Below are 27,159 nucleotides of genomic sequence, written 5' to 3' on the forward strand. Positions count from 1 at the left end.
CAATGGAAGCCCCTGGAGAAGGAAATGGCAACCCACTCCAGTATTCTTGCCTGGAGAATCCCATGTACGGAGGAGCCTAGCAGGCTACAGTCCGTGGGTTTGCAAGAGTTGGACACAACTTAGAGACTAAACCACCAAAAAACAGTGAAAGAGAGTTCCTGTTGGTCCACAGCTTTATCAGCTTTTGAAGATGTCAGTGTTCTGGATTTTGGCCATTTCAAAAATGTGTGTAGTAGACAAATTTTTAAATAAATAATAAAATCTAATTTCATATTTTCTAACCAAAAAACAAACAAACATGTTTTTAATTGTAGCTACCCATAGTATGTTTACCTGTAAACTAATAATCATGTTAATTCTGATTTATGAACTAGTTTAGTCATTTTAGGTTATAGAAATCTATCATTTCTGATTATCCTTTCTTCCTACCTGAAATTCTTATTTTCCCTGAAAAGATTTCAGAAGTGGAAAAATATGTATTATATTTTCCTCCATACAATAGATGGATAATTGTTGATTGTAAAGAGTAAAATCAATACTAGTATCTGAAGACATCAAAAATTATAGAAGCTTATTAAATTATGTGATTCCTGAATAGAATTACAATTTTATAATTGCCACTATCCAATGCTTTATCTTATTTGTACAGAAAGTCTGCAGATTATTTCCAATACTACTGCTGCTGCTACTGCTAAGTCGCTTCAGTCGTGTCCGACTCTGTGCAACCCCATAGATGGCAGCCCACCAGGCTCTTCCATCCCTGGGATTCTCCAGGCAGGAACACTGGAGTGGGTTGCCATTTCCTTCTCCATATTTCCAATAAGCCTCTGTTAAAACACTTTTTTAAAAAAATTCCTCGGACTAAAATAAACCCTGAAATAGTATTTTAGCACATAATATAAAACATAGGTCATGAAACACCGATATAGTTTCTTCCTCCGTGTAGAAACCAAATAATGTTGTAGGACTGGAATGATGAGCGAAACCTTCAATATACACTGAAAGTGTAAGTTGCTCAAGATCTGAACTACTGCATTCTGAAATGGCTCCTGGTTGAAGATTCACAATTAGGAAAGTCCAAGAGAAGTTGACAATGAAATAAACAAAATGATTTTTTTTTACTATTAATTCTCTTTCCTATACCACGATCCTTCTTTTGTTTTTCCATTACTTTTGTTTTAGTGCTCATATTTTAATAGCAATGTTGTCATTTAAAAAAAATTTCCCTTGATGTAGGAGCACATTGTTTTAAATTTAATTTTTGCAAGGTCCCACCTGTTGGGAGGTCAAAGTTTTGGAAAAATTGAAACCCTAGAGATAGTTACTCAAAAGCATATGGAAAAGATTCAGTTCAGTTCAGTCACTCACTCATGTCCGACTCTTTGCGACCCCATGAACCACAGCACTCCAGGCCTCCCTGTCCATCACCAACTCCTGAGTCCACCCAAACCCATATCCATCGAGTTGGTGATGCCATCCTGCCATCTCATCCTCTGTCGTCCCCTTCTCCTCCTGCCCTCAGTCTTTCCCAGCATCAGGGTCTTTTCCAATGAGTCAGCTCTTCGCATGAGGTGGCCAGAGTATTGGAGTTTCAGCTTCAATATCAGTCTTTCCAATGAACACCCAGGACTGATCTCCTTTAGGATGGACTGGTTGGATCTCCTTGCAGGCCAAGGGACTCTCAAGAGTCTTCTCCAACACCACAGTTCAAAAGCATCAATTCTTCAGCACTCAGCTTTCTTTATAGTCCAACTCTCACATCCATACATGACCACTGGAAAAACCATAGCCTTGACTAGACAGACCTTTGTTGGCAAAGTAATGTCTCTGCTTTTTAATATGCTATCTAGGTTGGTCATAACTTTCCTTCCAAGGAGTAAGCGTCTTTTAATTTCATGGCCGCAATCACCATCTGCAGTGATTTTGGAGCCCAGAAAAATAAAGTCAGCCACTGTTTCCACTGTTTCCCCATCTAATCGCCATGAAGTGATGGGACCGGATGCCATGATCTTAGTTTTCTGAATGTTGAGCTTTAAGCCAACTTTTTCACTCTCTTCTTTCACTTTCATCAAGAGGCTCTTTAGTTCTTCTTCACTTTCTGCCGTAAGGGTGGTGTCATCTGCATATCTGATGTTGTTGATATTTCTCCCAGCAGTCTTGATTCCAGCTTGTGCTTCCTCCAGCCCAGCATTTCTCATGATGTACTCTGCATAGAAGTTAAATAAAGATTAGTATCTGTCATATAATATCAAACATATGAACGTCAACCTTCAGCTTAAGAGTGATATTTACCCTTTTAGACATAGTTTAATTTAGTTTAGTTTCCCCATCGTAATGGTAAAACCATCCAATCAAAACATAGTGAAACCCAAATTTCTATCAGTTGATAAATAGACAAAGTATATAATACCATACAGTGAAATATTATTCAGCCATAAAAATGAAGTACTAATAGTACAATTAGATGAATTTTTAGATCATCTGTTGGATGGAAGAAGTCAGTAACAAAAAGCCACGTTTTGTGTGAGTCTGTATGTATGAAATATCCAGAACAGACAAACATGCAGAGAGGAGCTTGGTAGTAGGCAGGGACTGAGCAGAAGAAGAAATGGAGATGGGCTGCTAATGGGTATGAGGTTTCTTTTGGGAATGAAGAAAATATTCTGGAATTGGATAGTGCTGATGGTTGCATGAGGTTGTGACTATACCAAAAATCACTGAATTTTACATTTTAAAAGAATGAATTTATAATATATAAATCATATCTCAATTTTAGAAAGAAGAGTAAAGTGACCTGATATATCCACACTGATCATAGTAACTAATAACAATGAGAACTTAAAAGAAATCAAAAAGTGAGAAAATCTGTAAGGTAAAGGCATAAAAACTGAGGACACATAAGAACATGTGCCACTTCAGCACAGTGACAAGATGCAGTGGCTCAGCCATGGGAGGCCAGCTCTGCCAAGACTACCTTCTTTAAACATATACCCCACAATTCCCAAAGATTGGTAAACTTAGCTTTCACTTAGGGAAAGGTGATTTACCTCCTGTCTCATTAGTAAAATCATCTCTATACCTCTCTGAAATTCCTAGTTATGAACTTTAACCATGAGAAAAAGAGAGCTAATTATATGAAAGCATGAAACTAGCTTTAGAAGATTTTTATAAGTTCATTTTTAAAAAACATTTTAAAACTTTGATTTTTGAGAAATTTTTCTTATGTTGACTAACTCATTCCCAAAGGATAGTATACTAATGAATTGGGATTGTATTTCCTTTATTCTTCTTAGTTATTTCCTTAATAACCTTTAAAATTTGTACTTTCTTTCCTCTGCTTCCTGTTCTTATTCCCGTTCTAGTTCAGTTCAGTTCAGTCACTCAGTTGTGTCCGACTCTGTGACCCCGTGGATTGCAGCATGCCAGGCTTCCCTGTCCATCACCAAGTCCCAGAGTTTACTCAAACTCATGTCCATCAAGTTGGTGATGCCATCCAATCATCTCATCCTCTGTCGTTCCCTCCTCTTCCCACCTTCAATCTTTCCCAGCATTAGGGTCTTTTCCAGTGAGTCTGTTCTTCACATCAGGTGGCCAAAGGATTGGAGTTTCAGCTTCAATATCAGTCCTTCCAATGAATATTCAGGACTGATTTCCTTTAGGATGGACTGGTTTGATCTTCCTGCAGTCCAAGGGACTCTCAAGAGTCTTCTCCAACACCACAGTGCAAAAGCATCAATCCTTCAGTGCTCAGCTTTCTTTATAGTCCAACTCACTTTGTAGTCCAACTCTCACATCCATACATGACTATTGGAAAAACCATAGCTTTGACTAGGTGGACCTTTGTTGGCAAAGTAATGTCTCTGCTTTTTAATACGCTGTCTAGGTTGGTGATAACTTTTCTTCCAAGGAGCAAGCATCTTTTAATATCATGGCTGTAGTCACCATCTGCAGTGATTTTGGAGCTCCCCAAAATAAACTCTCTCACTGTTTCCATTGTTTCCCCGTCTATTTGCCACGAAGTGATGGGACTGGATGCCATGATCTTAGTTTTCTGAATGTTGAGTTTTAATCCAACTTTTTTACTCTCCTCTTTCACTTTCATCAAAAGGCTCTTTAGTTCTTCTTCACTTTCTAAGTATTCTTATATTCATTCAGGATCTATACTAGGTTATGAATATAAATAAATGCAATAGTATGTCTTCCTTTACAATTCACATATATTCAGAATATAAAATAAATGTAATACAAGCGGTAGAATTTCCTAGAGACTAATGATTTTGGGAGTGAAAACAATCACAATATTTTACCTCTTGAGGGATTCTTGAAAATCAAATGTAAAATAGACACCTTACTTAAAATTTGCCTTTGAATATCAATTAGAATGATAAATCTGTAAGTAAGATGGCTTTTTGTAATTATCGCTAATAATATGATTTCATTTTGATTATGCAGGAAATACCACACTCATTTATTACAGTTTGATGGTGAAGGAGGTTGGCGCTTTGAACAACTGGATAGTGCTATTCGTTTAACACTAAGTGAAGAAAAACAAAAGCTAGAATCTCAGCTAGCCGGAATTCCCAAAATGCAGCAGAGACTCAATGAACTATGTAAAATTTTGGGAGAAGACTCAGTGCTGAAAACAATAAAAAATGAAGATGAAACATCCTAATTTATTCTGATATGTTTTAAATGAAAATTTTTAGTTAAAGGCTCAGAGACATGGTTACAGTTCATGCATTGTGTTAAGCTAAGCACAGAGGGAAAAAAGGTAGCAAGAAATGTTTTATAAGATTTTAGCATCAAGGAAATATATGAGCTGACTTTTCAGAAGAAAATAAACAAATGCATTATATAAGATTAGTCATTATGGCTTATACTAATTCCTAATGAAAGACTAATTCACGTGTAAAGCAGAATTTTCTAGGTGAGTTAGCAAATTTGCTATGTGTATGTGATGTGTCTGAAATTCTTGACAAACATGAGACCTATCTTGAGGATGGACAGCTTAAGAGCAATGTTTGGGTTGAAACCGTGTGCATAAAATTAAAAGTTTGAGTGACATTTTTGTCCATTTATGGTTGTTAGATTTAACAGCTAGAATTTATGTTGCTTTATTGATAGTGGTCAACTAAACCTGTGTACACAATAGTTTGATAGATAATTTCAACATGAAAAAATTCTTTTAATGACAGTGGTTGAAAGAAAGAAGCATGGCTATGCTTCTTTTATATGTAAAAAAATCCTATTTTTAATTTTTAATTTTGAGCATCTCATTGTGGACACATAACAAGTTCGTTTTAATGAGAATCTTATGTATTTGTTAGTAAACTTTCTCATTTTAAAAAGAGAATTGCCAATCTAGAAAAGGAGTATCCAAACAATGTTTGTCTCAGCCTGTTACTTTACTTGAAAGGATTATTTATTGCAAATTCTGTCCAGAAATACTTAGCTTGTTTTTATGTTCAAAGGAGTCCACCACATTTTAAAAATAGCAGTGCTATAAGAATAGAGAGATTTTAAAAATCAGAGTAATAATATACACTGAAATAGTACTTTATAATTTGCAATTTATAATAATATAATTTACAATCCTCATTTACATCATTTCATTTTAATCCTATGGCAAACTTTTGAGGCAGATATCATTTTTCCTAGTTTGCTTTTGAGAAAATTGACGCTCATATTTTCCCTAATCATGCAAATTTATTTAAGGGCAAATCCCAGGCTCAAATAAAGTTTTCCTGTTTCCCTGGTCCAGTGCTGTTTTCACTATTATCCTTGAAATTCAACTGGGCTGTAATAGCAATAAAAGATGAGATGTTGTAAAGAGAATAAATTTATTAATGCTAATATTGTCATTATTTGATTATTGTCTATAAGATACGGAAATTAAGTATAAAATGGAAAGGTCATTGGTCTGTGGCTTAAAACGGGGCAGGAATGTTAGAAAAATCTTTCAACAACTATGCACCCTTACTCAATATTAATGTACCCCTACACCCAGCAATCAAAAGGGGAACTGTTATGTCAATTTAATATTTATTGAACATAATGAGAAATAATCTGTATGGAATAGTATTATAAGATAAATCTTACATATTCTATTGCCCTGGAGTTAGTATGAAAGCCAGGACTACCATTTTAATCTCCTACTGCCTGTGTTGCCATTGATAGGCCAGGAAAAATGGAAATACTCAGTTATTAGTGGTTTAGGATTTTATTTCCTTACTTAGACACAGCCATAATAGATGCTAAGTCAGTGACTCTCAGACTTTCTCAACTGGTAGAAGACCTAGATGTCATTCATGATGCCTGTAATAGAACACCATAACATTTCATATTTTCAATTCTTTGATGCTGACATTTTTAATTATCAATAAATATAACCACCTTACTTGAAAGAATGTAATATAAAAATCAAAACAGTACATCTAAGTTTTTCTGTTAGTATCATTAACTGCTCATTTACTCATTTGCCAGTTACTACTACTTCCTATTAGAAAAGTGAGGCAGGCATCAAAGGTTTTATAAAAAATGCATGGAACTAAAACTTGAGAAATATTATTCATTTATCTAAATTCTGTATTAGTAGTTATTCAGTTTATACCACTGTAGGGAAAAGTCTGGGGCGGTTATCTGAAGTTAATTTTTAAAAGTAGAAGAAGAAAATGAGAAGTTCTCATTTGAAACATGTGCATAATTTTTATGCCTTAATTTTCTCAATTTGAAAATAAAGCATTTAGGAAAAAATATATTGTGTTTGAAACTTTGAAAAGAACGCCAAAGCAAATATTAGATTTTCAATTAGCTCTTATTTAATATATCCTACCAACTGGCTGAAGTAAAGAACTCATAATTTATAATGTACAGGATTCAAGGATTTTTAAAATTCTGTATTAAAAGCTGAACACATTGCAGTTTAAATGTTAAGAGTTCTAAAAGAAACATATTTTTCATGCACATTTTTTGTCCATTTATTTTCTGAAGTTTCTTCCAGGACCAATATCCCCTAACTTGGAGGGAAAAAAACTATAATTTGAATTTGTATTTATGTTTCATTTAAGTGTTTACAAAATGGTCCAATGAGTACACCATGTTTTACTCTTCTTATAGTTAAATTTTGTGAAAAATGTGAGTAAGACTGAAAAATAAAATAGCCATCTTTGAATATAGCATCCTTGAATATAGCCATCTTTGACTTATAGGTGAGAAATGGGAAAAGAAGGATATTTCAATTTTCAAACAAATCTATTTGCCCAAATTATTTTGACATCTGTTTTATTTTGTTTTGGTCAAAAAAAACCTATGAGTTTATAGAGATTGATTTTTAAATGTGTTGTTTTTGGTTAACTTATAAACTTGGAAAGTAAGTTGCATTCTATGAAAATGGTGCATTATATTTCTACAGCATGTAACGTTATGCCAAGCATGAGTCTAAAATAGTGTGCATTCTTGTAAACAAGATCATGTGTGAAAATCTCTCTCCATTAATCTCAAGGAGAATGATATATCTTGAAATTCAACTGGAGTTTACTTTTGTTTCTGGTAGGAATGGTTTTCCCCTGATAATAGTTTAGTTTTTGTGTCAAATTTTGTTCTTCCAGTAAAGGTATAAATGACCACATTAATTTTGTTTTGAGACTTTGATTCCAAGTATAATTTCATATTTGGCAATAGTCTTAGCCTATTTTAAAAGATTTCACTTTTCCCTTTCATGCACTGGAGAAGGAAATGGCAACCCACTCCAGTGTTCTTGCCTGGAGAATCCCAGGGACGGCGGAGCCTGGTGGGCTGCCGTCTATGGGGTCGCACAGAGTCAGACACGACTGAAGCGACTTAGCAGCAGCAGCAGCAATCTATTTGGAATAGTTTTTTGACTCAATAAGCCTAGAAAAGTTTGTTACATATTGGAACCCCTATCCAGAGAGCATTACATATTTCTGAGATATGCATAAAGTGGTAATTACTTTTATTAAAAGAGATGTCTTTGATATAACTACTTTATGGCAAAATTATATTCATTTAGAAGTGTAAAATACTTTCACATAGCTCAGAGTATTTACAGGTCTGATGATGTAAGTATGATTAAGAGGTATGATTTAGGTATAATTAAGAGCTATACTTGCAGCGTTTGCCACGTGAGAGCTTTCAGATGGCTGTAGAGAATATTTTCATTAAAAGCAAATTCCTTCTTCAGAATTGCTGATGCCTTTCCTGATTACCAAGTACAAAAGGCTTTACTTTTTTGTTGTGAAATTTTCAAAACCAATTATCTACACTTATAAGCAAGCATTGTATATTAGGGGTTGTACTAATGAAAGCAAATGAGAAAAATTCCTTAATGGTAAAAATCACCATGTGGTTACTTAAAGCTACAATGTGGCTATGGTGTGAATACACTGTAATATAGTCTCCATCCGATACACAGTTATTTGAGCTCAACATTACTTGTGAGTTCCTAAATTATCATAGAAAATCTTGACTAATCAAAGGAATTACAGATCATTCTAGTAATAGAAAATATCCTATTTCTATACTGTAAATGACTCTGTTGAGTGTTTTCATACACTTCAGTTACAAGTTATATGATGTACCATGCGCAAGTCACCAGATAGTTGTTTAAATATTTATTTTCTTTATTAATTCAACACATATCTATTTATTAAGTACCAACCTATGCCAGACACTGTGCTAAGCTCTAGGAATAAATAAAATATGGTCCCTGTCCCAAGAAGCTTGCAATCCACTGAAAATTAGGAAAATGAGTACCATCATTCAGAGAAAAATTCAATAGATACTATTTATTATTTATCATGTAGGCACAAGTGCTTCCCAGATGGCTCAGTGGTAAAGAATCTGTCTACCAATGCACAAGATGCAGGAGATGAAGGTTCAACCCTTGGATCAGGAAGATCCCGTGGAGAAGGAAATAGCAACCCACTCCAGTATTCTTGCCTGGGATAATCCCATGGACAGAAGAGCCTGGCGGGCTACAGTCCATGGGGTTGCAGGGAGTCAGACACGACTGGGAACAAAGGCACTACATGTAGGCACAAAACACTGATATACATTGACTCATTAAATCTTTACAAAATTCTAATTTAATAAAAGAAGAAAGTGAGAACAGAAGTTAAGCAATTCATCCAACCAGATGCAGCTGTTAAACTGTAGAGCTGAAATTTGAGCCTAGCAATATTTGATTACCAAGCCTTTGCGACTCCCCATTACCTTCCTTTTAATTAGTTTAGGTCACTTTTCATTATTACAGTTTTTAACTCCAAAGTTGTAGTATATTTTTAACTGGCTCAGCGTTTCTGGCTAAGCAAAAAGAAGCATTTGTTTTCCTCTAAAAAGGAAATTGTCACACAAATTATATTTTTTCTTGTTTTTATTGTAAATGATAGATATATGGTCCTATAGAAGAAGGAGGACAAAAGGCAAGTTTTCAAATATTTTGAGGAAGAAATTCCAAACTGGTGAACATTTATTAATTCAGTAAACAATTAGTGAAAAAATCAGTAAACAAGAAGTGAAGGAGACAAACCTCATCTCAGCCCTCATGAAACCTTTTAGTATATCAACACTAAACAACTTATCCTTCTTAGATGTGTTTCCACCTAAATAGTATGTTTATTTTATAGAATTTTCTTAGTTCTTATATTTCTTGCCTAAGTCCACTCTCTTGCAATATTTAAGCAATAAGCATTTTTTGGCAGCAGAATTCCCTTGATTATACACTTAAGGGCTTCATAATCCTCATATTAAATTACAAGGTTCAATAAAACCAGTCTGTAGGACTATATCATCTTTCACCAGTAGGTGCTCCCATACATTGAACTTGTCTTGAAACCTGAGAAATAGTAGCTTCTCAAGTTCAGATTATGTAAAGTGAGCCAGTTTTGCACAATGAAAAGCATCTCTCTTGTGGTAACACAAAATGCAGGTAACTATAGCAAAAAAAGGTCTAAAAAGCAAAAAACAAAACAAAAACAACCAAAAAATTTCCAGTAATCATAAAAGTAAATAGGCAAGGACTCCAGAGTTAAACACATCTAGAATTATATGCTTTATCTCAGTACTCATGTCCTAATGCAGGTGATATAGTGATTAAGTATTTACTTTATTGTTATGTAATTTAATATCCGTAAAATAGAAAATGCATCAAGAAACAATGAAATATTAAACACTAAATAATATTCACTTGGCTCTATCATTTAATTGTAGTTTAATCTGTATGAAAGAGGAGACAATCACATATCCAAAATATTATTTAATTTTACATATTAAATATATTAAACTTAATAATTAAAATATATTGGGTCTAGAGATTATGCAAATATATGAAGCTAGAAAAGTTACACTAGAAAAGTGTCCAAGAGCTCACACAGGGATGGGGCAAATGAGGTCCTATAATCAGATGTCATCTTATTGGGGAACTAATGGGACCTTTTGCAACACGCAGATATCGATAAAACAAGAAGAATAAAGGCTGATGAAACAATAATCAACATCCCCTTGTTTAAGATAGCTTATTGATCAATATGGGAAAAATTTCCAAGATATATACAAATGGGATTTAGATGAATGAGGTTAATGTAGATCCAAGCAGATACGTATATTTTCCTGCCATGTAATATACACACACACACACGCACATGCACACGCACACATACACACACCCCTTAGAAGTTTAATACAAAAGCAGCATAACAATTTCGAGTACTTAACTGAGGGATTTTTTTTATTGTGATAAAAACATTTACTATCTTAGCCATTTTCAAATGTGCTTCTCAGTAGTGTTAACTACATTCACATTGCTGTTAAGTAGATTTCTAGGATTATTTTCATGTTATAAGTATGACATTTTATATCCTTGAAACAATAGCTCCTCTTTCTCCCTCCCCCTAACCCCTGGTAACTATCATTCTACTTTCATGAACTTGCCAATGTTAAATACATCATTTAAGTAGAATCACACAGAATTTGTCTTTTTTAAAATGGCTTATTTCATTTAGTATAACATCCTCAAGTTTCATCCACATTGTGGCATGTGAAAGGATTTCCTTCCTTTTGAAGGCTGAATAATACTCCATTGTAGGTATATACCACACTTCATTCATCTTTTCATCTAATGAAAGAGTAGATTGCTTACTTCTCTTGGTTATTGTGCATAGTACTGCTATGAACATAGGTGTGAAATATCTCAAGATCCTGCTTTTAAGTCTTTTGGATATATAGCCAGGAGTGAGATTGTTGTTTCATATGATAGCTCTGTTTTGAATTTTTGAGAAACCTCCATCATATATTCCATAGTGGCTGTACCCATTTTCATTCCCACCAATAATACACAGGGGTTCCCTTTTCTCCACACCCTAATCAGTACTTGCTATTGCTTGTCTTTTTGGTATACCTTTGAATTCTTCTGTAGGAACAAAGGCCCCACCCAGGTGGAAGATGATAATTTTAGGTTGAGCACAGGAGTCCTGAAACACTTCTCTCTTACCTCAGTTCAGTTCAGTCGCTTAATCGTGTCTGACTCTTTGCGGCCCCATGAACTGCAGCACACCAGGCTTCCCTGTCCATCACCAACTCCCAGAGCTTGCTCAAACTCATGTCCATCAAGTCGGTGATGCCATCCAATAATCTTATCCTCTGTCTTCCCCTTCTCCTCCTGCCTTCAATCTTTCCCAACATCAGGGTCATTTACAATGAGTCAATTCTTTGTATCCGGTGGCCAAAGTATTGGAGCTTCAGCTTAAGCATCAGTCCTTCCAATGAATATTCAGGGTTGATTTCATTTAGGATTGACTGGTTTGATCTCCTTGCAGTCCAAGGGGCTCTCAAGAGTCTTCTCCAACACCACAGTTCAAAAGCATCAATTCTTTGATGCTCAGCTTTCTTTATGATCCAACTCTCACATCCATACATGACTACTGGAAAATCCATAGCTTTGAATAGACAGACCTTTGTCAGCAAAGTAATGTTTCTACTTTTTAATATACTGTCTAGGTTGGTCATAGCTTTTCTTCCCTACTGTCTCAGCACCAACCAATCAGAAGGAAGTGTGCACACACAGAAGATAGCAATGACTCTGACCCACTTCCCAAATGATTCTTCCTTTAAAAACACTCAGAGTCAAGCAGAATATTTGGAGTTGGTTTGGGAAACGAGTTTACCTTCTTCTAAGATTGCTGCCCCCTGAATAAAGCAACTTTTCCTTTCCAAGCAGCATTCATCTCTTGAGTATTGGCTTCCAAGTGGTGAGCAGCTGAACCTGAGTTCAGCAACCTAAGGAAAACAGACTTTGGAGAAAGACTATTGTTCAGTCCTGACTCGGCCACCTTGCTGGTGAACATGTTAGTTAATGTCTCCACCCCTTGGGTTTCTCATTTTTAAAGTAGAGATAATAATAGTACTTATCTCATAGTGTGTTGTGAAGATAAAATATATTCATACTTATAAAATTTTAGGAGGAAATTTGGTATATGTTTAGTTACTACCATATATGTAAATATTGGTATGAGTTATTTAAATAAAATCTAATTAACATTCCTCAGGAAATGGTTGGTTTTGATTGCATCATAGAAAAGAGAGTTAATTGAGGAGAGAATCCAGGTCCTTTTGGATTAAGAGACTCCCCAAGTATGGCTTGTTAGGACACAACTAGCTTAGTGTCTGATGCATTATTATACATCAATAATTATTTAATATGTTTGTGGAATAAATGACTGAGCAACTGAATGAATAAATTAACTATTAGCAAAAGAAAGAGAAAGGGAGATAGGCACATGACAAAAACAAAAATGCTCTCTTTTGCAATTCTATCTAGTGCACAAATGCTAGTTGACGTATCACTGAAGTTGTATAGACTTTGCATTGGTCTTTGCAATGGGTCTCCTTGGTTACTAAAGCTTGAAATTATATATAAACTGATGTGTCCAAAAATCTAAAACACTAATCTTCCTCTCAATTTAGTTTCTCCATTCCCAAGTCTGTCAGGGTCCAAACATAATTTTTAGCAGGTACACTTCATTTATTTTTTCTATACAATCCCCTAAGGGGACTTGGAGAAAAAGATAAAGATAAGAAGGAAAAATGGTAATTTGTGATTGTGATTGCAATGACAATGGAAAGTATGTTTAGGAGTAGTGATTCTGAAAACCTATGACTTTTATCACACTGGCTTCCTTCAGTTACTGTCTTAACTGAATTTCCAGATTCCCAGGTGTTGCCAAAATCTCTGTTCACAGATGTTGAACAGAAATACAGAGACAGAGTTATGGAGGAGAAAGAAAGAGTGGCATTATTTCTTTGCCAGGCAAAGGGGGAACACAGTAGGCTAGCATCTCATGAACTGTGCCCCTGCCTCCCCAGGGAATAGGAAGAGGTTATGTAGTCAGGAAAGTGTTTGTGATAAAGAACAAGGCAGTAATAGTCTCGAATTCTTTCTTCTGCCAAGTTTCACAAGAGTGGGGTTGCTGACAAGATTAGGGTGTGTGCAGGGTCTTAGAAAGAAAGTGAAAGTGAAGTCACTCAGTCGTGTCCGACTCTTTGTGACCCCTTGGACTGTAGCCCACCAGGCTCCTCTGTCCATGGGATTTTCCAAGCAAGAATACTGGGGTGGGTTGCCATTTCCTTCTCCAGGAGATCTTCCCGACCCGGGGGTTGAACCCAGGCCTCCCGTATTGTAGACAGATGTTTTACTGTCTGAGCCACCTAGGTGGTCTCCTAATCTTCATTTTCTCTGGTCCCTTTAATCTTGCCTCAGGTGGTTTTGTGGCTGCTCCTCCCTTGATTAGTAACTGTTTAAATATGCTCTTTGGAACTCGGGAAAGGTCATGGAGGCTGAAGTCTTACCTACAAGAAATGGGTGACAGACAGGCCTCCATGCCCAGAAGCTCTACATGGTCCTGCTCATCATCACAGGAAACTCTTGAATAGGTGCCCATTGAGATCCTCTTTCAGTAGGATGAGGATGGAAGGTTGAAATTTACCCCAACTCTTATTGATCTATTTGACTTATTATATTACCCAAAAACTGTATTGATCACATCTGTCTGACAAAACTCCAAACATGTGTGATCCTAATCACTAGTTCTCTCTTGTCTGGGAAAGAGTAGCTGAGTCTTGCTCGAACAAGTCACTTTTCATGGTAAAATGTTCACTATAAATTCATAATGATCAACTTAAAAAATTTTTTTCAGTACCTTTCTGCAGTCCTATTATATTTCTTTAGTTCATTCACTCTCCACAACTCTGTCTCTGTTCTCTGAACAAATGCAACACTACCTCCTTCTCCTTTCCTCCATCTTCCCTGGTGGCTCAGACAGTAAAAGCATCTGCCTAAAATGCAAGAGACCCGGGTTTGATCCCGGGTCGGGAAGATCCCCTGGAGAAGGAAATGACAACCCATTCCAGTACTCTTGCCTGGAAAATCCCATGGAGAAGCCTGGTAGGCTACAATCCATGGAGTCACAAAGAGTCGGACACAACTGAGCGACTTCACTTTCTTTCTTGCTTTTCTCCTTTCCTCACAGCTCAGTCATTCTACCTCTTATCCCTTCTCACAAACAGAGGAATGCTTCTTTTGTTTCCTAAATCAGTTGCTCCAAGGAACATTCCGTGTTATTTCTTCATTCCTCATAGTCTATATCTAATTCACCACCAAATTCTGTTCATTTTGCCTCATAAATAATAGCTCTCGAGTAAGTCTTCTTTCCATATTCAATCAGCAAGTTTCAAGGAGAAGTCATTTCTCCCACTGGAACTACTGCCATTGCTTCCCAACCAATCTCATACAATCCATTTGTGCGTACTGCATACTAAGTCACTTAAGTCATCTGACTCTTCATAAACTTATGGACTATAGCCCACCAGGCTCTTCTGTCCATGGAATTCTCCAGGCAAGAATACTGGAGTGGGTAGCCATTCCATTCTCCAGGGGATCTTCCCAACCTAGGGATCAAACCCAGGTGTCCTGCATTGCTGGCAGATTCTTTACCATCTGAGCCACCAGGGAAGTCCCAGCATCCATTCAATAACTCCTAATAATACAACCTATTCTTTTAAAAAGTTTTAAAATGTTTTTCATTGTAATATTGTATCACTGTATACTGAAAACTGCACAAAGTGTGAGTATACAGTGAAATACATTATCACAAATCCAGTACCTCTTTAACCACCACCTAATAAATAGGACATTGACAACACTGAGGCCCACCTAATGCTCCCTTCTTACTTTTCCCTTTTTCTTCACTCGTAGTAAAACTACTATCCTAACATCTAACACAATACATTAGTCTTGCCTGCTTTTAACTTTATGCAAAGAGAATGATACTGTGTGTGTCTTTCCGGGTCTGGCTTCTTTTATTTATTTAACATTATGTGCTTGAAGTTCATCCATGTAGTAATGCTCAGTCATAGTCTGTTCATTCTCCTTTTATTTAGAAACTCATTGTATACTTAAGTGACAATTTAGTTATTCATTCTACTCTTGATGAACATTTGGTCTGTTTCTACATTAGGGCCATTAAGAACAGTAAACTACTGTTTATGTCTCATGCTACAAATGTACAAAATTTCTCTTGGGCCCATTCATTCTAGTCACAATAAAGTGACTTTTCCTAATGCAGCTCTAATTCTATTGTTCTTCTCTCGATGACTTTCAATAACTTTTAATTTGGCCTGCAAACTCCTGCATAATCTGGATTCTCTCCTTCCAGAGCCTCTTCTTGAATCATGCCTTCTTTGCTCCACGTTCTTTTTTATTTTCTGAGATGGGAAGCATACCTTCCTGTCATGGGTTCTTTTACAGATCCTTCTTCTTGACCACAGAGCTCCTCTTCTGTCTTCTTCCCTAGCTTAGTCAGTTTTTGTTGTGATCTCAATTCTGTCCTCAGCCCTACAGGGAAGCTGTCTCTAACATCCATCTCCAATTAAATTCCATAGCAGAACAATTTTCTTATTTTTGACCTCACTGCATGGAATGTGGGATTTTAGGTCTCCAACCCGAGGTCAAACTTCTGCCCTCTGAAGTAGAAGCGTGAAGTCTTAACCACAGGACTGCCAGGGAGGTCCTGAAACTGTCTTTCTTATCATTTTCTCACAACTGTAATTTAGTCCTCTTTGATTAATATCTATACTCCCCTCCCCAACACTAGATCATCAGTTTCAAGAGAACAAGGACTGTGGAATTTACTTCTGTTTGTTTTGGCTCTAGAGTTTATCATAGCCTTCTGCTTGGACCATAATAACAGCTCACTCAATCACTCAATGAATCAAATTAAAATTGAAACCAAGTATCACAGAACCAGTGTTAGAGTCAACTAAATCAATTTCTGAGAGGCTTATCAAAACAAGGACAACAATAACATAGAACTCTCCTCCTCATTTTTCTAATTTCAAGAATCTGTCACCATGCTCATTATATCACTTAAAATCAGGATTGGTTTGCTTCATATACATAATTTTTTTTATTGTGGTATAATTGACATATAGTAATTTCAAGTGTACAACATAATGATTGATATTTGTATACATGGTGAAATAATAACTACAATATGTAGCTAACATCTATTACCATACAATATTATAATATTGTTTTCTTGTGATGAGAACTTTTGAGATTTACTTTTAGGAACTTTCAAATATGCAATATAATGCTACTGACTATAGTCACAATGCTGTACATTATATCCCCATGATTTATTATTTTGTAACAGGATGTTTGTACTTCTTGACTCACTTTACCCATTTCACTCAACAATACCCCCACCCCCCAACAACCTCCCCTTGGGAAACCAACAATCTTTTCTATATGTGGGTGTTACTTTGTTTTGCTTGTTCATTTATCTTAATTTTTAGGCTTCACATATAAGTGAAATCATATGGTATTTGTGTATCTTTGTCTATTTAACATAACACAACCCCCTCAAGTTTCATCCATGCTGTTGAAAATAAGATTATTCTCTTTTGTGGTTGAGTAGTATTTCATTTTATATATAATCACATCTTCTTTATCTATACATTCATTGACAGTTAGGTTGTTTCCATATCCTAACTATTGCATATAAAACTGCAATGAACTTAAGGGTGCATATATCCTTTTGAATTAGTGTTTTTGTTTCCTTCAGATATATAACCAGAAGTGAAATTGCTGCATCATGTTGTCAGGAGCCGCGCTAGGCATTACTGACCAAATGGAGGCACGGCCCCAACCCCCTCTCCTCATCCCGCAGGCACAGTCTCGGGATGAAGCAGTTAGGTCTTGTGATTCTGACTTGCCCTTTCCTTCCTCCGGTTGAGTTGGCTGGAAAGAATGTTATAATCCATAAAGTTAACTATTGACGTTTGCTCAAGGATCTTTACAAAGAATGCTCCAGGATGAGCACATAGGCTGCAGCTTGAGACCATGGGAAACATTGTTATCTGAAACCTGCCTGTAAGGGGAATGTTTATGGCAAAAGAAGTTTGCTGAGTTTAGGGGTTAGGAATAATTAAGAATAGTTAGAAGCTAAAAGTTTAAGGTATGTTGTAGTGTTGGCATATTTTACTATAGCTTATGAAAACTAGGTATTTTAGAGATACTAATAGCTAAAAGCCTTTTTAGGAGATGATGAGCTTAAGTTACTAGGGGATAGCAGGATTTAGAGAGATAAGAAATAAACTGAGGAATGTAATATACAACCCAGAGACTAACTTAAGTTACAATGTTATCACAAGGACACTTAAGAGGGAACTCTGAAGGACAACAATGATTTATGGAGACAATAAATCTGGGTGAGGGGAAACTGAAGATGTCATACCTCTGACCTAATGCTTTTGTAAAAGTATAAAAGAAAACCTGATGCTTAAAATAAACATGCAGCCCAGTACTTTGAGCGAGAGACTGCATCATTTTCTCCGCCGAGATGCAGTCCAAATGAGTGAGAGGCTGCATCATTCGCCGACCCTGTTCATCCCTTCAGGGCGATTCCCTGGCTGCTGGAGCTGGACTCCAGCATCATGTGGTAGTTTTATTTTTAGTTTTTTTTTTGAAGAAACACCACAATGTTTTCTATAATGGCTGCACCCCAACAGGGCACAAAATTCCCTTTCCCTACTTCCTTGCTATTACTTTCTATTTCTTATCTATTTGATAATGACAATTCTGACAGGTGTGAGGTGATATTTCATTGTGGCTTTGATTTGCGTTTCCTTAATTATTAGTGATATTAAGCATTTTTTCATGAGCCTGACAATCATCTGTATATTTTCTTTAGAAATATGTCCACTCCTCTGTCCCTTTTAAATTGGATTGTTTGTTTTTTCATTGTTGAATAGTATGAATTTTTTATATGCTTTGGATATTAACCTCTTCTCAGATACATAATTGCAAAATTTTTCTCCCTTTCTGCTTTTTTGTTTTGTTGATGGTTTTATTTCCTCTACAGAAACATTAGCTTTATATAGTCACACTTGTTTACTTTTATTTTTGTTGCCTTTACATTTGGAGTCAGATTCCCCCCAGAAAACACTGCCGAGATTGATGTCAAAGAGCTTACCGCCTGTGTATTCCTCTAGGACTTTTACAGTTTCAGGTTTTGTATTCAAGTCCTTAATCAACTTTGAGTGAACTTTTGTGTATCGTGTAAGACATGTGTGCATGCATGCTCGGTCGCTCAGTCATGTCCGACTCTATGCTACCCCATGGACTGTAGCCTGCCAGGGTCCTCTGTCCATGGGATTTTCCAGGCAAGAATATTGGAGTGGGTTGCAATTTCCTACACCAAGGTGTCTTTCCAACCCGGAGACTGAACCAGGTGGAGTCTTTACCACTGCGCCATGGTAAGACAGTAGTCTATTTTATTCTTCATATGTAACTGTCCAGTTTTACCAGCACTATTTAGTGAAAAGACTATCCTTTCCCCATTATACAATCTGCACACATTTGTCATAAATTAATTGACCGTATATGCATGGGGTTTCTCTCTGTGAATATTAATTAGTCTATAAATGTGTTTTTATGTCAATGCCATATTGTTTGATGACTATAGCTTTGTAATGTCATGAAATCAAGAAGTATAAATGCCTCCATCTTTGTTCTTCCTCAATACTCCTTTGGCTATTCAGAGTCCTTTGCAGTTTCATACAAATTTTAGGAATGTTTTCTTTAATAGTTCTGTGAAAAAAGACATTGGAATTTTGATAGAGTTTGCATTGAATATGCAGATTTCTTTGAAAACTATGGTCCATTCAATGATATCAGTTCTTCCAATCCATAAGCACAGAATACCTTTCCATCTATTTTTGTCTTCTTCAATTCCCTTCATCAATGTCTTACAAGTTTTAGTGCACAAGCCTTTTATTTATTGGTTAAAATTTTGGGGTAATTTTTTATGCAGTTATAATTACTTATTTATTTGTTTGTTTATGACTTCACTGGGTCTTTGTTGCTTTGTTCTGGCTTTCTCCAGTTGCTAAGAGCTGGAGCTGCTCTTCACTGAGGTGCACCGGCTTCTCATTGTGGTGGCTTCTCCTGCTGTGGAGCACAGGCTCTACGTGCATGGGTTTCGGTAGCTGCGGCTCGCAGCCTTTTCAGTGCAGGTTCAGTAGTGGTGCACAGGCTTTCTGCCCCAAGGCATGTGGGGTCTTCTCAGATCAGGAATCAAACCCATGTCCCATGCTTTGGCGGGCAGATCCTTATCCACTGAGTCACCAGAAACATTCAAATGCAATTATAAATGGGGTTGTTTTCTTCATTCTCTTTTTGCTGGTTTGCTGTTAGTGTTAAGAAATGCAACAAATTTTTGTATATTGATTTTTCACTCTGAAATTTTACTGAGTTAGTTCATTAGTTCTAAATATTTTTTTTGGTAGGATCTTTAGTGTTTTCTATATATAAAGTAATGTCATTTGCAAATCTGACAGTGGAGTGTAAAAATCCACTACTATTATTGTATTGCCAGTTTCTCCCTTTAAATCTGTTAATATTTGCTTTATTTATATAGGTGCTCTTGTATTGGGTACATAACTATTTACAAATGTTGTATCTTTTTGTCATGATCCAGTTATCTTTACGTAATGCCCATCTTTATCTCTCATTAGAATCTTTTATTTTAGTCTGTTTTGTCTGTTCTCAGTATAACTACCCCAACTTTTTTTTTTTTTTTTTTTTGGTTTCCATTTGTAAGAGATACCTTTTCCCATCCCTTCACTTTCTATTTGTGTGTGGTCTTATATCTCAAGCAACTGTCTTGTAGACAGCATATAGATGGGTCTTCCCTGGTGGCTCAATGGTAAAGAATCTGCCTGCAATGCAGGAGACCGGAGTTCAATCCCTGGGTTAGGAAGATTCCCTGGAAAAGCAAATGGCAGCCCACTCCAGTATTCTTGCCTGGAGAATCCCATGGACAGAGGAGCCTGGTGGGCTACAGTACACGGGGACGCAAAGAGCTGGACATGGCTGAGCAACTAAGCAGCAGCATCTATTTTATGTCTTTTCATGGAAGAATTTATTACATTTGCATTTAAAAGAATTATTGATAGATATGTTCTTTCTGCCATTTTAACTGTTTAAAAAATGTTATTTAAATATTGCCAATTACACATGGTATTTTATGGGCAAATTTATGTGTCTTTTCTTAAAATACAACTGAAGCATGAGAATATATTTGTATACTTCCCTCTTGATGACATGATAATCTTGGAGCCTCCAATTATTTGGTCCTCTCCAGTGAAGTTCTAAGGTAGACACAGAATTCTCACTGCCAACAGTTTTCCTGTGGTAAAACTGTGCAGGGCTTAGATCGTCCTTCAAATTATCATAGCAATATTTTTCTAGTGAGAGAATAATGAAAAAATAATGAACAGAAATATAAATTACCATCCCAGAAATAAGGCTCTAGTGTATGTGTGAAAAGTAGATGAATAAATAGGAAATGTATCTTCTGGATTTGATATTTTACATGAATTTTTCATTTCTTTATTGTTTATATTTTTAGTTGATATTTTTAATCATATAGGGTATTTGTTGAAAGTTATTTTTCAATTATAGCATCATTAGCTTCTAGATAAATATAAATATTTTTGCATATTTTGCATATTTTTTAGAATGAATGGATGTTCAAAGTTAAGAAATTACTTTAATTCTTGGGTTACTTACATAGCTAAGTAGAGACACTAATTTTAATTATTAAATGTTAAACAAAGTAAAAGTTAAAACATAACTAAGATAAATCACATTTAGAGGTTATATTTTTTAATTTTTAATTTATATATATTTACCAAATCTTCTTTAAACGTTCTCTGTTTATGGACATTTAAGTTGCTTCCATGTCCTGGCTATTGTAAATAGTGCTGTAATAAACATTGAGGTGCATGTATTTTTTTTTTAATCATGGTTTTCTCTGGGCATATACCTAAAAGTGGGGTAGCTGGTTTATATGGTAGTTCTATTTTTAGTTTTTTAAGGAACTCCACACACTGTTCCCCCTAGTGGCTGTACCAATTTACATTCTCACAAAGTGTAGGAGGGTTCCCTTTTCTCCACATTCTCTCCCGCATTTATCCTTTGTAGATTTTTTTCATGATGGCCATTCTGACCAGTGTGAGGTAATACCTCACTGTAGTTTTGATTTGCATTTCTCTAATAATTAGTGATATTGAACATCTTTTCATGTGCTTTTTGGCCATCTATATGTCTTTGCTGAAGAAATGTCTGCTTAGATCTTCTAGTTTTTTATTCAGGTATTTGTTTTTTGATATTGAGTAACATGTATATTTTGGAGATTAATCATATTTTGGAGATTAATCTCTTGTCAGATGCTTCATTAGCAATTTTTCTCATTCTGAGGGTTGTCTTCCTGTTTTATTTATGATTTCCTTTATGATTTCCTTTGCTATGCAGTGTGGACTTCCCTGGTGGCTCAGAGGTTAAAGCGTCTGCCTCCAATGCGGGAGACCTGGGTTCGATCCCTGGGTCGGGAAGATCCCCTGGAGAAGGAAATGGCAAACCACTCCAGTATTCTTGCCTGGAGAATCCCATGGACGGAGGAGCCTGGTAGGTTACAGTCCACGGGGTCGCAAAGAGTCGGACACGACTGAGCGACTTCCCTTCCCTTGCTATGCAGTAGAGATTACACATAATTGAATACATTGATTTATTTTGAACTTTAAATGATTTGAGTTAAACAATCTACAAACTGGCTTTGTTGCTAAAGGTTTTTTGCCCTCACATGTGACTTTTGTCTTTAATTTTTCCAGAAAATGGTTTAAAAGGAAGCTTTCAAGGAAAATAAAATTTATTTTTTAACTTCATATATTGTAGAGATAATAATTTGAAAAATGTAAAGATTACATGGATAACAGGTAATCCATCATCTTTAATATTATTTGTTGTATTAGATATTTTCTAATACTCTTTAACATTTTATACTTATTTGATTCTTTTTTTATTTTTAGCCTCTGATCCCAATGAGATCAGGGTGAGTGGAATTGTATCTTACTATATATCCTTCTGGAGGAGGGGATGGCAGTATTCGTGCCTGAAGAATCCCCATGGAGAGAAGAGCCTGGCCGGCTGCAGTCTATGGGGTCGCAAAGGGTAGGACACGACTTTGCAACTAAGCACATATATCCCTCTAGTGGCTAGAATTTAAGTGCAATATTAAGAAAGAAAAAGAATCACAATTGTTCCAAAGAAAGAATATGTCTTTAGAGAAGGAAATGGACCAAGAAGAACAGAAAGTAAGTGAACTAGAGAGTGAGGGAAAAATTAGATAAGAAGTCATGTAGGCAGAATAGATAGATGAGAAAGATCTAAGGGTTCAGTCTTTTCAAAGCAGACATTGCACCAGCAACTTATCATGTATTTTCTCACTTAATGTTTACAAAAGCTCCACAAAGAGGATACAGGCAAAAAAGTTGAATCTTAGAGGGTAAAATAACATAATCAAATCATACTGTTAGAATAAACATTGATGATTAAGTGGATGGAAGTTTTCCTTTATTATTTATAAGGTGTCAATTTCCTGTTGGTTCAACAACTGGATAAGCAGGAGTATGATAAATGAATGTGACAGGGCCGCCACCCTAACACACACCTATCTACCTACTTATAGTTCTTGTAGAACTGGAAGTAAGGGGTGGAGTTCATTGATGACATCTAGGTTCTTTGCTCCAAACATGAAGCTTAAATAGGTGGATTGGAAAAAAAAAACCCCACAACCCAGCAACACCATGATGATTTGGGCTAAAAAAATAGTTTATATATACCAGTTCTATCAAATGCAGTATTCACATGCAGGAATTCTTCATGATCTTGGATTAAGAGAGATAACAGTTTCATCTATCACATATGCCTGCTGTTTCTTATTTTTCTTTAGCTATTTTCATGACCTGTAATACTGTATCTATAGCCAAAGGCTAGGGATGGGCTGTTTAGTAAAACAGTACACTGGTTCCAGGCAATATCTAGACACTGTGAATAGCTTCAAAGACATGTCTTAGGCAATGAAATAAGACATGTGCTATGGAGTGCTTTTTAAACTCTGAAAACTGCTTGTCAAAATCTAGAGCTTACCAACTCAATGGACATGAGTTTGAACAAGCTCTGGGAGCTGGTGACAGACAGGGAAGTCTGGCGTGCTGCAGTCCATGGGGTCGCGAAGAGTTGGATATGATTGAGTGACTGAACTGAACTGAAATAAATTGAATCATTGTGTTGCATACCCAAAAATAATATAATATTTTATGTTAAGTATAACTTAAAAAGCAGATTTTTAATAAGGTCCTACAGAATAGCTTCTCAAAAATGGGATGGTGAATTAATAGATATTTTCAAATATCTAATCAAAAGGAAAGTAGCATTCAGGAAAACATAAGAATATCTGTTTGCCTGTTTAGGCCCTTCTGCAAAACATCTTTTAATGTTTACCAAATTGATAAAAACAAAAAAACTAGTACCCTATTATTTTCTAATTTGCTCCTTCCAGAGTATTGAAGATGGCAAATATCTTTTCTCAGGTCCCTTTTTAAGTCTCGATGATCTTACCTAGTTTCCTCTTTGTCCCTAGTCCTACCATCATTCTGAATCTTTTCAATATACATGTGAATAAACCATCCCCAAACATGGCCATTGTGTTACTTAGCATCTTCCTCTTTAATGATATTCACTTCCACCCACATAAGCCATCCACTTCCATTTCTACAGATAAACTTGTTACCATATGGAACTACTTGAACTTTTAAATTAAATTTGGATGTCTTATTCAGATTATCACATTCTTTCTACTACTATATATCTCTTTCTCAGATACTCCTACAATACTTGTTAATCCACCTAATTGAGATTTTCAGTCCTGTCTCTTTATTCTCTGTAAGAAGATCATCCCATAAGCAAGTTCAGTTCAGTTCAGTCACTCAGTCCTGTCTGACTCTTTGCAACCCCATGGACTACAGCACACCAGACTTCCCCGTCCATCACCAACTCCGGGAGCTTGCTCAAACTCATGTCCATTGAGTCGGTGATACCATCCAACCATCTCATCCTCAGTTGTCCCCTTCTCCTCCTGCCTTCAATCTTTCCCAACATCAGTCTTTTCCAATGAGTCAGACCTTCTCATCTTGGTGGCAAAAGTTTTGGAGCTTCAGCTTCAGAATCAGTCCTTCCAACAAACATTAAAGGACTGATTTCCTTTAGAATTGAACAGTTTGATTTCCTTGCAGTCCAAGGGACTCTCAAGAGTCTTCTCCAACACCACAGTTCAAAAGCATCAATTCTTTGGTGCTCAGGTTTCTTTATGATCCAACTCTCACATCCATACATGACTACTGGAGAGACTATAGCTTTGAGTAGATAGATGGACCTTTGTCGGCAATAAGCAAGAACACTTCAAAAAATGAAGCATTTGGAAAACTATGCCTCTTACTCTTCTTTGGAATAATAATGTATCCACATAGAATAAAGAATCAACAAGAATACTAAACTTTCTTCTCCTCAAAATTAGGTAGAGGTTTTCTTCTGTCCTCAATTAGATAACTAGAAATTGCTTTTTATTCTAATATGGTTTAAGTTCCATTTACCAGGTCATCTCATTTTCACATACTTCCACTCCTTTGCTTCTATCATATTAGACCAGGCACCATTTCCCTAATTTGGAGTGTGATTTCACATTCTCTGTTTTTTTGTCATACTGTTTAATTTTTTTTTCACTCATTCTATCAGCAGAAGCACAGTCATCCTTCAAAACCCAACTTAACATTATGCTGTCCATAAATATTTTCCTGATTAACTATAATCAGAGTTATTTAGGGATTTTTCATTGCTACATTACAGAATTTTATCTCTTCTGTGGTTTTACTTAATTCTGTCCCATGTAGTTAATTATATATTTAATGTATGACTTTCACTAGATAGTAAACTTCTGGTGATCATATCTCTTTTTCATATTTGAGTCCATGTCTTACAGGACACAGTACCGTGTCTTGACTCCATCTAAAATACCTGCCTTTTAATTTTTTTAACAATACAATACTCATTTCCCCTTTGGAAATTATCACAGTCTGTAATTATTTGCTTTATTTATATACACATTCACTGCCTGAATCTTTCAATAGAATGTAAAGGGACCATGGAAAGTGACCATGCTTAACCTAGTTATCATTGTTTCTCCAAATAAGGAAGTATCTAATCAATAACTGCTTGTTTTTTCATAAATTCAGCCTCTAGATTGTCAGCGTTTTGATATTATGGAATATTGCGCATTTAAATTCAGATTATTCTCTAATATTTAGTAAGTAAATGCTAGTTAAAACCATACATGGAGAGACGAAGTGGTTAATATGATAGAGTAGGAAGACAGTAAACTCAGTCCTCCCATAGTCATGCCAAAGTTCCAAATACTTGCCCCTTCCCACAGAACACCCAAAACAAAAACAAAAAACAAATTACATTATTTAATGGAGCAACTAGCTATGAGAGTAACCTGAGAGCAACTAGCTATGAGTGTAAACTTTTATTCCAGTAAAAGATTTTCTACAAATAAAGATATGAAGAAGGAAACACAGTTAGATTAAGTAGGTGGGATAGAGGCACAGTATAATCAAGGCCCATATCCCTGGGTAGGCAATGCACAAACAGAAAAATAATGAAAACTGCAGAAACTCTCTCCAGGAAGCAAGGAGTTGAAGGCAGATCTAGGAAGCAGAGAGTTCCAAACAAGATGAACCCAAAGAGGTCCACACTAAGACACGTTATAATGAAAATGGCAAAAATTAAAAAGGAAAAGAAAGTCTTAAAGGGAGCAAGGAAAAAGAATCTTAAAAGAAGCACAAAGGAACTCTCATAAGAACATCAGCTGGCTTTTCAGGTGAAACTGCAGACCAGAAGGATACGGCGTAATATACTGAAAGCAATGAATTGGAAAAATTCTATGATCAAGAATACTCTACTAGGCATATTTAACATTCATATTTGAAGAGGAGAAAAAGTTTCACAGACGGAAAAATGTAAAAGAGTTTATCACCTGTATACCAGTTTTAAAAGAAATGTTAGAGTAATTTCTCTAAGCAGACGAGAAAAGATCACAATTACAAACATAAAAATTATGAAGGGAAAAAATCACCTTGGTAAATAAAAACATATAGTTAAGGTAACAGATCAATCGCTTATAAAACCAGTGGGAGGGTAATATAATCATCAATGTTTATAAAAAGTAGTTAAGGAATACACAAAACAGAAAGATATAAAAATGTAGAGTGATTTGAATGTGTTCAAAATGAAGAGATCATCAATTTAAAATATATAACAAATATAAAAATAAAGAATAGTCATCAAATTACAAGGATAGAAAGCAAAAGTAAAGAAGATGAAAGGAACAAAAGAGAACTACAAAACCAAAAACATGGCCGTAGTACATACCCATGGAAAAGAAATGCAAAAAAGCAAATTGGCTATGTGAGGAAGCCTTACAAATATCTGGGAAAAGAAGAGAAGCAAAAAAGCAAAGGAGAAAAGGAAAGATATTCGCATCTGAATGCAGAGTTCCAAAGAATAGCCAGGAGAGATAAGAAAGCCTTCCTCAGCGATCAATGCAAAGAAATAGAGGAAAACAACAGAATGGGAAAGACTAGAGATCTCTTCAAGAAAATTAGAGATACCAAGGGAACATTTCATGC

The 27,159-nt window shown here is 35.8% G+C and overlaps 1 protein-coding gene across 8 annotated transcripts in view; it reads left to right on the plus strand.

The window, feature by feature from the left end:
* Window positions 1–5,850, plus strand: part of ABCD2 (ATP binding cassette subfamily D member 2) — a 78,671-nt gene extending 72,821 nt beyond the window's left edge. For all 8 annotated transcript variants that reach the window (XM_081483674.1, XM_081483678.1, XM_081483673.1 and 5 more), the window contains one exon: window positions 4,453–5,850. In XM_081483674.1, coding sequence (XP_081339800.1) covers window positions 4,453–4,672 — 220 coding nt within the window. In that variant the 3' untranslated portion in view covers window positions 4,673–5,850. The remainder of the gene's footprint in view (window positions 1–4,452) is intronic.
* The last annotated feature ends 21,309 nt before the right edge of the window (window positions 5,851–27,159 follow it).

The sequence above is a fragment of the Giraffa tippelskirchi genome, chromosome 4 (genome assembly GCF_054371585.1).
Source record: "Giraffa tippelskirchi isolate mGirTip1 chromosome 4, T2T-mGirTip1v1.2.pri, whole genome shotgun sequence".
Classification (NCBI taxonomy): domain Eukaryota; kingdom Metazoa; phylum Chordata; class Mammalia; order Artiodactyla; family Giraffidae; genus Giraffa; species Giraffa tippelskirchi.